The 15,556-nt window shown below is 39.3% G+C and overlaps 1 protein-coding gene across 2 annotated transcripts in view; it reads left to right on the top strand.

Annotated features, from left to right (window-relative positions):
• Nucleotides 1–15,556, top strand: part of KIF26B (kinesin family member 26B) — a 202,497-nt gene that overhangs the window by 146,985 nt on the left and 39,956 nt on the right. For both annotated transcript variants that reach the window (XM_082757483.1, XM_082757484.1), the window contains exon 8: nt 1,518–1,677. In XM_082757483.1, the coding sequence (XP_082613609.1) occupies nt 1,518–1,677 (160 nt within the window). The remainder of the gene's footprint in view (nt 1–1,517; nt 1,678–15,556) is intronic.

The raw sequence follows: 15,556 nt of genomic DNA on the forward strand, positions 1-15,556 counted from the left end.
CATCTTCTAATTTACATATGCCTTTAGTGTGCTGATGTTTTATATGCCTTTGGTAGCTGTATGATTTATATATTTAGATATGTATTTCATACTAAACTTTCTCTAAGTAAATCTGCAAAATGATATGATCATGTATCACCTTTTAGTCAACACGCAGCGTTTTACAAGTTTTCTTCTTCATATATCTATGTGCATTTATTTCCTTCTGTGGATTTTCTTCTACCTCCTGTGGCACCTACATGCCATGGTACCACAGCTACTCAATGCAGGATCATTGAAAAATGTGTTTGTGGTTGTTAAGGCATTTCCAAACAATGAAATGTATCTGAAAACTATTTTTCTAAGATCTCCATCATATAGTTGCTCCCATTGCCATCTTTTCTTGTGAGTAGGTCTCCCCCAATTCCAATATATATAAATATTTTGATTTAAATGCGTGAGTTAGGGTGCTATGTAGAAATGGCTGTGAATTTAGTTGCACAGAGGTAAACTTAGAAGTGAAAGTATTTCTACTTCTGTTTATGTTCAGATCCTCAAAGAGTGCTAACTTTTGAGTTATGATTCTATAACAAAACTGTCTTTTCCTTCAGTTGCTTCTAAACTAACTCTTGAGAATAGGGACAACTGGTCAAAGAGCAGATGTAAAACAACAACAACAAAACACAAAAAAAGGAAAATGAAAGCAGCTAGGAAATTGTCTTCAGAAAATAGAAAATTAGAAGCACTTCTGTAAATTTTGCGAAGTCCCCACCCCTGGGTTCATAAAGGAAACATAGATTTTTCATAAGAGCAAACGTTTGTTAATCTTGGTATTTCAAAGGTAACATCCTTTCACTTTCAGCGTAGTTGTGTTGATACAGAGTAAGCATGACAGAAAACAGGCACCCACTACCAGTTCTACAGAAACCATTTTCAGAACAGAACAGCTTTCTAACAACCCACTACACACAGCATGGAAAACCTTTCTTAGCCCAAATGATAATTTAAAAATATGTAAACTTAAAGCAAAGTTTAATATCCCATTGATGCCTTCGTTCCTATGAACCTTCAGTATCCAAGATGGGAAGGACAATAGAAAAACTGAACTGAAGCTATCACAAAACCACTGCTCACCAAGCAGCAATTCTCAACCTGTAGTTTTCCAGGCAGAGAAACAGAAATCTCAGAGACAGAAACAGAGCCAACTAAGGTATAGGCTAAAGGAGTTATATTAAAAAAAAAAAACACAACAAAAACAACAATACATTGATGACCGCCTGCCACAGGGTTAAACTCGGAGGAGCAGATGATTAACGAAAACCTCATCAGTTTTAAAGCAAGTCAGTAGTGGACAGAAACATATAGCAATACAGGCTGAAAGTGAACTCACAGGATCCCTACAGTTTGCTGCTGATACCACGAATTAGGAGAGGTTTCTGGTTTGTTTCCTCTTCACAAGTCGTAGCTAGCCTTTAGCTTTCCTGGGAAACTGCTTTTGGAGGCACATGCTAACCATTTGCTTTCTTTGTTTATGGCAGTGTCTGGAGGTCGCAGCCGCTTGCACCTTATTGACCTGGGGAGCTGTGTGAAAGTGCTCAGCAAAAACCGCGAAGGAAGCTCTGGCCTCTGTCTCTCGTTGTCAGCACTGGGCAATGTCATCCTTGCCCTTGTCAATGGAAGCAAACACATCCCGTACAAGTAAGTGATATTCTGTTCCACCTAATGAGAGGATGCTTGCAAGCAGTTTACTTGTCTCACTCCAGACTTGTGGTAAGCAGGAAGGCAGTCTCCTGGGGTTGGTGCAGTCCTCTTGAGGCAGTCTGCAAAGCCTCCCTGAAGTTGAGTGAAGCCTGATCTAGCTGTATGTCTGGTAGCTACACTGTATTTCGTGTTCAGGTTTCAAAGGAAGAAGCCTGAAGATAGAGAACCGAGTTGCCTTAAAGATCTTATGGATGAAAGTTCAACACATGAGGATTTTGTTTTCTAGGATTGTTCGAAAATTTTTTAATCCTTTAAAGCTTCAGAGATCCAGTTTCGTATTTGCTCCATGAAGCAAAAGTTCCTTTCATAAAGGAGAGAAATCATTATAGAGAAAAATGTTTTACTGTTCATTATACACATTTTTGTTTTTCAAAAATATCTGTCACAATGTACATGAATCTTTACCATAGGATTGTTTCTGTGATGCAAGGTTACTTTACATTTTATTTTTGTGTAGTTTGAATCTCTGTCAGCCTTTCACTTGCAAAAAAAAGAAGTAGGCCCTATTTGTCACACTAGACAAGTGGCCTTTGCTACTGCAGGTGGCTTCTGGGAAATTAGAGGAGATCCTCAGCTAGTACGTATGTTTTGTACTCATTTCTCTTCATTGTTGTCTCAGCCCATTCTTCATGTGTACAGGTCTGAAGGCAAGTTTGGACTCATTACCCAACCCAGACAGTCATACAACTTTTATTTTAGAGAGTTTTCTTATTTTGTGGGAAGGTATTGCTTTTCTGTAGCCTAAATCCTAGGGAGTAGCAACCAGCCTCATAGGAATGGCTTATGTAGCATCTTGTAATTGAACTGCTACTGAATGTACATCTACATCTGTGGAAAATGTGTGTATCAGATCTGGAGGTGGGAACAATAGGGTGACATGAAAAATGAACTAAGAAAGTCATTTACAGAGTTTGTTTGCGTCCATAAATTCTATCTGTTTTACCACTTTGAAGATTATAAAAGTGTTTTTTCTCAAGTTCATTTAAGAGTATAAGATATTGATAAGTTTTACTTTGTGGTTTTGTCTTCATTTTAGAAAATAAAGATGAAATGAGTTTTTGGTTTTATTTTTCTTTAAATATTTATTTCCCAAAATTGTTTGGCAGTCTTGGCTTAAAGCATGCTCTTCAGAAATATTCCTGTTCCTTGAATTCAGTCAGACTGGTATTCAGTTGGCTAACCAAATTTGTACATATAAATATTCATGAAATTTTCTGTGGCTTATTCACCTGGTTGTAGTGTGGAAATGGCTTAAACACTGTACTTCACTAAATGCAGCTCAATCTATGCTTATCAAAAAAAATCTGTCCTTCTTCCTTTCAGTTTTTATGGGAGAGAAGAGAAGGCAGACTGTAGAAATAGAAAAATGATGTTAATGATGCTCCCTAGGCTAGAACGGAATACACAAGGAATAGTTACCACATACAACAGCTGTTTTCCCTGGCAGTGCCTGGCTGTGAGAAAAGCATTACCAAACATGCCTCCCACTTGCTGCACTAGCGATCCCTTTCTGCAGCGGTTCCCAGCTCTTGCACTTTTGAGCTTCCACAGCCAGTGGTGCCAGCACACTTGCTCATCAATGCCTCCGTACTGCTGAAAGAATATAAAAGCTCTCTTCAGGCCAGCATCTCGTCTTGTATCTGCTCCCATAAGAAGAGAAGCACAGTATACAGCAGTGGTTTGTTGTCTGGAAATCAGAGGCAATATCTCTGTCTCCAAAGAGGATTTTAAAAATAAAATTTGCTAAACATGCTGGTGGATTTTGGAGCAACTTCTGTCCACTTCTTGCTGAGAAGAGTGCAGAATGTATTTTTTCCCAAGGGTGATCTATTCATGAGCGGTGGCTGTGGGAGCACACGATCTGGCAATGCAGGTGTGTGTAGCTCATGTGTGGAGGAGAGAGGAAGGAGATGTCTGTGTGTGTATGTTTGTGTGCTGCATTGTAGAAGAGGCTGTGCATCCCATAGACTGAAGTGGTATGTGTTCAGTAGCACCTCTTGTGTGCAGCAATGGCTAGCCTATCTAGCTGAGATCATATCCCTTTGTTAAGGGTTATTCTCTTTCATCGTTAAGGATAAAATTAAAACTTTGTTGACTGCCATTTGTGAGTGGTACTGAAGGAAAACAAGGGAAATGTTTCCTTTATACAATAGCACTGTGCATTGTGTGTGTGGTCTCAACAAATTTTCACATCGTAACAGGCAAAATGGAGCATCTCTTCTCTGCCTGAGCTATTAAACAGCCATTAGGTAGTTTGTGGCAGCCTGTTGGTGGGCACAATACAGCTTCCTGGGAGCCCTGAAATAATGTCTGAGAACAACACATAAAGGTTTTCTCTTACTGCAGAAATGTTTTCTGAACTTGGAGAAGCTGCAGTCTCTTAAACTCCACCTAGTGCTGTATTCAGCCTTGTCTCTACAGGTAGCAGTTGTATGGAAAAGCTTGCTCAGATTCATTGTTGGTATAGGCAGATATTACTCCATTGTCTTCAGCAGGCAGTGTGTTTGTGCCAAGATGAATTTGCCTCTTTGTCTGCAGTCTCCATGAAACATGCTGGTGTTCAGCACATTTTACATTTTTTTCTTACCCATAAGGCTAGGAAGCCTTGGAAGCCAGTACATTGGAATTTTTCTCCATTGGGAAAAGAGTTCAGGAACAGTAACACAGATTGACATTATCTTTAGCATGAACTTGTCTATTAAAGCTGTAAGAAATCAAACAGACATCAAACAATACAGGTTGGGATCTTGTCCTGCAATCAAGTTAAATTCCACTTGGGTCTGAAGAATGGGCAAGAATCTCTGTAATGGCTAACCACATGCAGCTAATAAGTGACTATGCCATGATTTAAGGGAGCTTGTGTCTTTCATTTATGTGTTTATAAACTCTTTTTAATATATCAGTGGGTTATCTCTTTGTCATTATTAATGTCCAGACCAATTTTGAACATTTTTAAGCACATCACTCTGTCATAGTGTGATATGAACCAGTGAGTTCTTCTAGCTCAATATGTGTCATATAAAAATAGAATTATTTATTTGAATTAAATACGTTGCCATTTCATGTCACCATTTTCTGTTGCTCTTGAGTTAGGAGCAAATCCCTCAGAAGACTGGGCAAGAATGATTTCCTCCACAGGGATGCCAAACATCTTCATGAAAATTGGAAAGGGGCATGTGCTACCCCAAGGAGAGCAAAGAACTCACCTCCAGCCTTGACCAAGTTTGACAGAGCTCAGCTCTGCTATAGGAGGAGGATTTTGCTAAGCTGCAGCAGTTATTAGAGCTGTTTTATTTTCTTAAAAGTGTTTCAGCTTTACATTAGTGCTGCATTTTCTGCATCTGATTTCTATGAGGAATGTGTTTTAAACCCTCAGATGAATACCCATTTGCACAAACTCCAGATACTGGTTTATGTAGCTCACTATTCAAAAATTACTCCAGTTGCTAGGCAACAGTAGTGGCGATAATTCATGGTAATGCTGTTTAGGAAATAATCATTTTTATACATTTTAATGGCTATGAGAATGGAAGAAAACTGTTTAGAAAAGTGCAAGGCTGTATGAATTTCTTTTTCAGAAATTGTTGCTTGTTTTATCTAATAGGCTTTTCTCTTAATGTGCTATCCCAATGTGTTTGTGTTTCCGGAGGCATCCTGGATTTTGAACTAGATGCTCACGCATATCCAGAGGTGGAGTCTTGTTCATAAGACAGATGGGTGTGAGTTGAAAGCATGAATGTTATTCTCTGAACTTCTGTTTCTCTCTCAGGTGTTTGCAGATTGTCCCATATACTACATGCTGGTATTTTTATTTTATTTATTTATTTGTAGAAAATAAAAGACACTAAGTGTTTGGTATAAGGTTACACAAGAGCCAGAGCCAACACGTTTTAAGATCTAATATGGTGCTTAAACCTTAGGCTAAAACTTTCTTTCTTTCTGCGTGACCTTTGGAAAATCATCTATTTATGTATATATTCACATTTATAATACCGAGCTAGAAAAAAAATCAAGCAGGACTTTGTAAAGGGCATTCAGACTTGGCAGAAAGCATGACTTACATTGTAAGTGTTGTTAGGACTCTGTTACCTTTATTTCAGAGCTAAAGACTCACACAGATTGTTCTAATGGGATGGAAAATCTGGCTTTGTGCTTTTCCCAAGGGCAGACTATTACTGCTTTTAAGTAAAAAGGAGAAAAGGGAAAGTGATGTATTATGGTATTGTGGTATAAAAGATGAGCTGAAAGAGTATGCTTTATGTCAGGTATTTACTTAAATTGCTAGTTGATTATTGGGGTTAAAACAAAAATGAGGTTTGGATGAATCCAGTTATTGAGATTCGCTTCTTGGTTAAATGGGTGTACCTGTCTGCAGTTTTTTCATCTGTGTGAGGAATTGCAAGAGAAAAGAATGGGGATATCTTTTGTTTATGCATCTTGCCTTTGCATTTGTAAGATAAGTTAGAATATTCTCAAATGAAACATCAGTGAAAACTTTTCAGGAAGAGATAAGGAAAGCTAAAAACCACTTCGCAATAAACTTAAAACTGAACACAGCACCTGGAATTAACTGATAAATAGCACGGATGCTGTACTTTTCAAACACTACCCACATCTCTGCCATTTATTTATCTATTATACTAAAAAAAAATAATAATTATGGTCTGGGGGCTCTTACACAGATGCCAACTGGGAGAAAGTGCATGTGGAAGAATAGACCAAGAGTTTAACTGATGTGAAGACAATATAATTGAAAGAGAGGCCATGGTGGCAAGTAAACTACAGTAGTGGTAATTTTCCTGCACTCTCTTCCATCCCAGCATAAATCAGGAATACCTCCACTGTCATCAGTGGAATTGCAGCACTATAAAAATGGTACAGGCACAGAATCAAACACAATATGGTGTTTTTTTTTTTACAGCAGTGAAAGACTCTGACAGGGCTTCCAGTATGCCTGCTACTAAGCATGTAGTAGCATGATTGGTCCGACTCTGGGATTATCCTCATTGGTAGTTGCTCCTACTAACGCTCAGAAGATGGAACATCACAAGGGATGGCTCTGTTAGTGCTGTCCTGGGAGGGTTTCTCTGCAGAGCAATTTGAGCAGCTGCTGAGGAAAGAATTGGCAGTAACACCGAATCAATGAAAGAGCATTCTGTGTAAGGAAAATGGTACGTTGCTTGGTGGAGTCCTTGTTTCCAGGAGGACTCTTGTACAATAACTCGTATGAGTACTGGAGATTTTATCCTTAGCTACAGGCTTGTACTAAGTCTTAGTTTAGTTGGATTCATACAATTGAGTCTGTTTTGTAAGTGTAAGAAGTTAATGCCAAAATTGAACTATATGCTCAATGGGGAATCTGTTTATTGGTGACTTTACCCACACCTAAACCTAAAATCACATTATTATTATTATTTTTTTTTTTTGAGTGATTTAAGTTACTTATGCTTTTCACTGCTGCATTCCTATTTTCTGTTGCTTGCTTTTGCTTCTTCTCAGTGAGAATATGGTGCAAAAGCCACAGAAAGCCTCAGAAAATAAAATCTTGTGCAGCCTTTGAAATCCACGATCTTTCTGTGTTAATTTAATACTTAATATATTAGAAGTGGGTGAAGAACTGTTTCGCTGGTTTACTTCCATAAATGTGAAAGCAGATAAATGGGGAATAGAAAGGGAAAATGAGGACATGAGTGACAGCTGAAACAGAGCTCCAGGACTGGGAAATGGTCCAAAATGAATGGGAGAGCTCCAAGAGAGACTGGGAGAGAGTCTCTAAGGCATAGAGGAGGCAACAATCCACAGAGAAGAACTGGGAAGCAAAGGAGGAAATGAGATGAGCCCATTCAAATAAAGGAATAAGCCTAAGAAATACCCCCAAGTGATCCGGTTGCAGGAGAGCTGTCAATTGAGATTTTGTTGAATGTGAAATATTTCCTAATTAGCTATCAAAACCATGAGCTGCTCAGGAACAAAGGAAGTTTTCCATGACGTTGGCAGCCAGGTCGCACGGGCCAGAGCTTTGGCTGGCAGGCACTTAAGCCCTTGGAGCTTTGCCATATTATACCAGCTGAGGACCTGGCCTTAGGTGCACGCTCTTTGACACTTGCCAGAGTGCTCTGGCAACTTGGAAGAGTGATGCAGTTGCTAGCAAGAGGTGAGCACAGAAACACTGTCAGCATGGATATAATGAGGATTTGGAGCATCTGGCAATTACTTTCACCTTTGGGGGTTTTCTGTAGCTGACACTTTTACTAGGTTGAGTATCTGTCAATTTTCTTCTTTATTCCAGGGAACTGTAGATGGAATCAGGGATGCACAGTCTGTGAATGTAGGAAAACTTTTTACGTTTTATTAATTTAGTCTGCAACTTAGGAGCAGGAGGGTAACAGATTTTGCATGCTCCAGCAATCACTGTTGTAGTTTTCATCAGCAATGCAGTTTATTGTAGGATGGTTTGTACAGCTGATAGTGCAGATTTGACATTTATCTGCATGTCCTACAGTAGTGTGTTTCATCACCAAGTTAATGAGAGGTAGTAGACAAAATCCTCAAGGAAAGCTTCAGTGGAGCACAAAGCCACAGCATACCATTCCCCAGTTTTGCGTTTTCAATTCAGTTCTGCCAGACTGACAGCACGTTAATTATTGGAGCAGGGGTGTCTGCATGTGTGTGGGGAGGATGCAGGTGAGTGTGTTGCTTTCACTGAGCCCAATCCCATTACCCCAGTTTTATAGCAGACCTCAGCTGACGTGGCTCCACTCTGCACGGATGTTCACATGGGAAGAATCAGGCCTTGTGAGCTCGCTCTTCTAATGCTCTTTCAGCCACTCGATGAATTGCTTCTTTACAGATACTGTAATAAGCAAATAATGATGAACTGCAAAATGAAATGAGAAGGGAAGTGCTTTTGGCTTATAGGAAGATTTAATAGCAATTACTAATTGCATTTAAATAGCCATTCCTATCATCAGCAGATAGCTGTATCAGGGAAGGACACCATGTTGGTCCAGGGCCAGCACAGCCACGACTGGTAATGAACAAGCAATCCGGTAGCATGCAGTTATTGTTGAATTATAACTTGACTGGGACCCAAACAGGCAGTTGTGGTGATTTCATGTACAAATGAATCTATACTTAATTCATTAAAATGCCATTTTGAACCTTAATACTGCTTCAGTAAGGGTATCCAGCAGTTTATTCCCACCTGTTCCCTGACTAGTTCAGGCTCAATTGAACACTAATACATTTTCTCCCATGGAAACATGGTGGTAATTCATTTCATGTATAATTGAACAATTTTTAAATAGTCATATTCTTGGAATAATGAGATCTTTTGCAATGCAGCAAATTATCAAAAAGCATGTGGTAATTTTTATTAGCCTTAGTTCACATTTTTGGTTATATCCAGTTCCTTGAACAGTTGTGCAAATATTATCTGTGAAGCTAACTTTCATTTCCCTACTGATCCTTCTTTCCCTACACAAAGCTGGGGTGACTTGGGGCAAGAAGGCACACACATACCACTGCAGACTACCAAAGAAAATTGCTTTTCTTTGCATAGTGCCAGCCCCTACAATACCTCGTTCGGATTTGAGCACCTCATTGTTACGAAGATATTACAGGCTGGAGGGTATTTAAAAGAGAAGCAAGAGGAATTATGAAAGGTCTGAGGTGAGAGGGTTGCTTACCTGGAAGAACACCGTAACAGAAATGAAGCTTCATAGCTTGCAAGGAAGCTCCTTTCTGAGAGGGTAGATGACAACTGCTCTGTAGTATTTCAAGGATGCAAGTACACACAGGAGGAAAGAATTGCTCTGGTGAGACAAGGTGGCAGAACGATTATCCTTCAGTAATGAGGCAGAGGGATATAAGGTTGAAAGCATGCTAACAGTGCTTCCTGTTAGTCAGTGGAATAAATTCCCAAGAATCAAACTTTTCATTGCTAGAATGAACCTGTTTGCACATGGCAGGCAGTTATATAAATAAATAAATAAATATTAAAGCATGTTTTAGTGTGTCTACTAGAATCTCGTGCTTTTAGGAGTCTGAAAACTAGCAGTCAGCTGAGTTGTTACACTCACATGACTTCCAGAAACTTTTAGTGATTTCTTTCTCAAGACTTATCCCTAGTTACACGGGACATCCAGACCATTTAACTCAGTTAACTGCTTTTCTTCCTTTGTCATTAGTTACACTTTTTATTAAGGTCTCTGTCTTTGAAATGCATAATCAAGTTCTCACAGTGCGTGATCCAAAACTCAGTGTAAGTCAATGGAGGTCTTTTTACTGGGCTTTGACTTAAGCCCAGAGATTAGAAAACATGCTTATATCTAATTAGATGAGATAATCCTCAAATCCTTGCTAAGGGGTATTGTATACAGTAGTTCATGTTCAGTATTCGATGATTAACAGCTTACTTTTTGAGAGAAGCAGTATGGGGTTAAGTGTTACCTAGTGATGGGATTGTCAGGGATTGCAAGGGATGAGCTTGCTGGTGTGAATCAGTGAATGTGAAAAGAGGAAATGTACGATCATCTGATGGCTTCCTGCAAATGGGTCTGTGACCATGAATTTTGAGCTCAAGGAGGTTATATAGGAACTTGTCTCATAAATAGGAATTTGTGACTCCTGAAGTGGCACAGGCAGGACTATATGATTTTCCTTTTCAAAGGCGGAGATGTATATAAATATTATTTGTGAACTCAAAAGTAAACAAAATCTTAGTATACATTCTAAGGGCAAATTGTTGAACAATGCTTCTTTAGACCGTGTCTTTTCTCTGACTCTATTTCACCAATATGAAACTTAACTGATCCCCCTCAATGGAGTGACAGGCCCATTTTGAAGAGCTTTGAAGAGAATTAGGGGCTTCAAAATGCTGAATTTTTCAGCCAGTTTTCATATTGCTTCAGGAGCATTTGAATGGTGTTGCAGCTGCAAGATGTTGTTTTTTTTTCCCTACAAACTTTTACTGAAGTTGTTATTTTCATAACACGTTTGAGAGGAAAGCGACGAAGACAATCCTCTCACTGCCCTTCAGATACCAACTAGTTTCTGCTGGATGATCAAAGTTTTCTGGATGGTGCTTGCCTCCAGGCCTGTACACAGTGAACAGATGTGAAGTGAATTTTTTAAAATATGCATTGACTTTTCAGAGTTGAGCAGGCTGGTGAGTACTAACTTCTGAAATATTAAAATGAGCTCCCTCTCCTGCTGCAGAACCAAACTTGTTAGAATATTTTAATTTTTAAATTTTTGTTTATTTATAAATGCCATCAGGTGACATGTTTTCCAGCAATATGTGACAACATTTAATAAAAGTAATTTCAGACAGCAGGAACTGTTTTAGATGTATTTTGTCCTACCTATCACATCAGCAAAAGTGTTCTATCTGCCATATTTTAAATTATAGGTTATTTTTTAGGGGGCTTGAGTTAATAAGTGGTTCTCTTTCTATTCCTAAGTTTTGCTCTTGGGCAGAAAAAAAGCTTTACTCGTTTTGAAAATCAATGATAAAATGCACATCAGTACTGTCAGAAATATCAGCCCTTCTGCCTTCCTTTGATTTCTGGTTCTGCAGAGCAAAGAGCTGGGTTAGCAGAATTGTGGCAGCGGCTATTTTGGGTGCTGTTACAAAGGTGGGACCTGTGGAGATGCAGTCTTCAGCCTCTGTAGAACAAAAAGAGAAACTGGGAGCTGAAGTAGATGTGAAGGGATTTTGGGGCTCAGAATTGAAACAATAATGTGTTCAGAGAACCACAGAATGGCTTCTGGGTGTCATCTGGTCCAAACCCCTGCTCAAGCAGGGACACCCAGAGCAGATTGCCCAGGGCCTGGTGCCTTTTGAAGATCTCCAAGGAGGGAGATTCTTTGGGCAACCTGAGCCAAGGCTCTGTTGTTCTGTGCAGGAGTGGGTGCTCTCACTGAGGTCTCTGCCCTGCTCTCAGAACTTGCAGCCCTGCTGGGTGTCCTGCCTGCCTTCTGCAGCAGCTCGAGGGGACAGGGGTCTCCTGTAGTTCCTGTGCCGACTGTGCCAGTCCCTCAGGGCAGCCCAGGCTGCAGTAGGCACCTGTGCTGCTCATCTTGGAGGCAGCTGGAGAGCAAATGAAGGAAACCACTTACAACAGGAGCTACTAAAAGAACCTCATCACCTCTCTGCCAGTAGGACCTGAAGCTCCCTGAAGCAGTCTTATAAGGACTGGACACAATTTTCATTTCTGCCTCCAGATGTAAACAGGGTAAGAATCTTTTGTGCTCCTAGACCACATTTTTGCTGTGTTGCAAACAAGATTTTTCACAGGCTTCCTGTGATGTGCTTTGAAGTTACAGGCCTGTGCAAGAAGACAAGAATTAGATGCTGTATCCAGATCTGCTACCCAGTTGGCATACACTGCATGGGGAAAAAATGTTTCCAAAGGTATGGTGTTACAGAAATAACTGCACTTCTGCAGAAAGACAGAGAGAGCGTGCCAGGAGCTCTATGTACTCAGACCACGCTCACATGCATCTCCTGATTCCTGCTCACCTTTCACGTATGGGCACTTGTGGAGTGGTGGAAGATAGTTGTCCTTGTGCAAAAGGGGACTGAGGGTAACTGTGCGGTAGTTGCTACAGTCCTGTGTGTGTATATATATATATGTATATATACATTATATAATGTGTATATATATTTTTGTATTTTTACATATATATACACACACATATTTATAATTATATATATATATGTGTATATATATATATATATACACAGTGGTGTGAAAGAGGGCCTGGTGGAAGAGCAAAGCTGAGTAAGATTTGACTGAAAATGCATGTCTGCGAAAGAAAACCTGTTGGCAGGCTACAGAGTTTTTCTCCAGTGAGATTTGTGAAACCCTCCCATGTTTTTCTCAGCCAGGATTTGAGGTTCTTTACTGTGGAGTGTGTTTTACAGAAAAATTGAGAATGTTCTTTGGTAACCCTTAGGATTTTTGCATCATACAGAATATAAAATAAGCCTGTTAAACTGGTAACAGATTTTCTTTTCTCTTGTTAGATGACTACTGCCATTTTAGATGTGTTGTGTAATGGTATTTTAATTGGTAGCTTTTGCTGGTCTTGAGCTACATTTGGTTGCAGTGCTTTATGGGTTCCTTCACCAGAAATAATTTCTGTGTGTGTCAGACAAACCTCAGGTAGGTCACAAACTAGTGAAATCCTCAGCGTCCATTTGTAGGTGTCATGCCAGTTCCCCTAATGTTCCTCTCAGCACAGTAAGCCTCATGGCAATGAGGGTACTGTTTGGTGAAAGGCTCCTGCTTTTGTGAATCTGAATGCGATGCTTTGGGTCTCTCTCCTGTACATGCTCCTCGGGGCTGTCATCTGTGTTCCCAGCAGGGTTGAGCCTTTTCCAGCCAGGGCCACGATGTTTATGCAGTGCTGTGGAAGAACTTCCCTGGTTCCTCCTGGTATCAAATGCTTCTGTTAGGTGTGCTGCGAAAATTGAAATGGATTTTTTTGTCCTCCCAGAAAAATTCACAGTTTAGCTTAAACTTTTCTGCCTTTGTTTGTTTGTTTGTTTGTTTGTTTGTTTTTAAATAGAGCAATAAGACAAAATAAATTTTTAATTCCATTGTCCAGGTCCCATCCATCAGTGGTGCTTCTCTATAGAGGGTGATGCCTCATTCTTTTAAGGAATCTCAGCTACACACTAATAACTGTTTAGATGCCTAATCAGAGAGCAAACTGTCCTGTTGCTAAACATGTCCCTCTAGCCAAGGACCAGAGAACAATGGGTACCTGAAGAGAGCAGCAACAAAACAGCACACTTTTTCAACAGAGTGAAGAGCGTTGCAGGCTGTGTGTGAAATTATAGTACGATAATATTCAATATAACAGTGGGGATATGTGAAAATCATTTTGACTAGCAATATCACATTTAAGTACTAAACAGTTATTTTATCTGTCTCTATTGAAGGTTGCTCTCAGTACAGAGCACAAATAAATTTCTTAATAATTTTATGGTCCATACAGATACAAAACCCGTAACTGTTGTGCTTCATGATAAGTATTACCAGTGTGTTGCTTTACATTAGTTCATCTCACAGGAATATAAAAATCCAAATTTTTCCTATTAATATCTGTTTCTGTAATCCATATTAAATCTAATAATCTTTTTATTCTTCTCTGTGTATTAATTGTGCTGGTAACTGGAGCTTCATATCAGTTCCCTTCTAAGACTGTACAATTTGGAAATACAATTCTATTGTGCCAGAAGCAAACTAATACTATTTACCAATGATTACTATCTTAATAAAAAGGGACTGAGTTAACTGACCTTACAGTTGATATGCTGCCTGTATCACTTTTCACATTACCTGAATGCAAAAGTAAGTTCTCCTTGGTTAACCTCATAATATGCAATAGGAATATGTATGGTGCTTTTTCCTTCCAGCTCCTTTTCCATAATAAATGAACATCCTCTGCCTTGTGGTCTGATTATGTTCATAAAGAGATGTTTCTTGCTGTTAAATCTGCAAATCTTTTTGTATTTAACTAGAGAACATTCTTTTGGGAGATCTAGAAAGAAGGGCAGAGAGCGACAAGTCTTCACGCCTCTTGCTTTTCAGATTCCAAAAAAGGGAGTCCTGAGGAATGATTGCTCCTTTTGTCCATAGTATGAAGAAAAAATCTCTACCACTGTTTAGTAAAAGAGTCCAGGTTACTGCAGTTCAGAGACCGCTTGCTTATCATCTTAAGGTCAGGACTAGATGAGTGTTGAGAACTTTCTCTGGCATTATCTAATTTTTGAATTGGACAAGTAAAGAGCAGCAATGTAGGTGTTTGAATCGTTAAATTATAGCCATATTTTGTTTCTCAAATCATTAATATGCATTTGACCATCTCTATCTTCAACTCATTCAGAGTAGAGTCCAGTAAGCACATGGCATGATTATTGGTATTGTTGGGTAAATCTCATAATCTTCAGAAAAGAAACTCCAGCACAGTTAGATTACAGGGAATGAGATAGCATCTAAATGTGATCTTATGCTGCTTCCCAAATCTTTATGTCTTTGCTCTCAATCTGTTTATATTAGTTATTAAATACAGAACTTCTATATCCTGTAATACTCTTAATTTATACAAGCTTTACAGAATGTGGATTGTTTACATTGTTTTCCTACCTACATCTTATCATCCTTTATCATCCTTAAACCTTCATACTCGTTAACAAGTGGATATTATGAAATATCCTTTTTTCTTTATCTCCAATGTATTTCAGAAGTAATTCTTGTTTATCATATATTTCTATGTAATTCTAGCAAATAAATATGAAGCACTCGTTGTCACTGCTGTGGCATCTGTAGTCCATGGTTGTTCAGAATCTGTATTCTGGATGCAGCTCCTCAAACACTTTCATAATCTCAAGAAGAATAGAAGTAGAGGAAGCAGACATCACTAGAAGCCACATTTCTGGTTCTGGGCCATTCCAGGGGTCCACCATCCTGTGTGAAACCTTCTGGAGGCTTAAGTGGCAGCATGCACCCGAGGATGCTTCTTGGGCCACCCTCCTGCCTGACGTCTTTGTGAGACACAGTGGCCAGTGCTGTGACCCTATCTCTGTCATGTCCCATCTATTATCTGCAGCCACATCCTTGGCAATCCACTATGTTAGACTTGTAGGAGACCCACGGGAAATAGTATCTTGACTGCTGTCTGTGACTGTGCTCTTAAACATTCTCTGCTATCATATGTATGATATATATGATGCCCTGTCTCATGGTAGAGAAGGTCTAGAGACATGTGAAGCTCTCACCCTTTTATGCTTTCTTTTATATTT

Source organism: Aythya marila (assembly GCF_965140915.1).
Source record: "Aythya marila genome assembly, chromosome: 3".
Lineage (NCBI taxonomy): Eukaryota > Metazoa > Chordata > Aves > Anseriformes > Anatidae > Aythya > Aythya marila.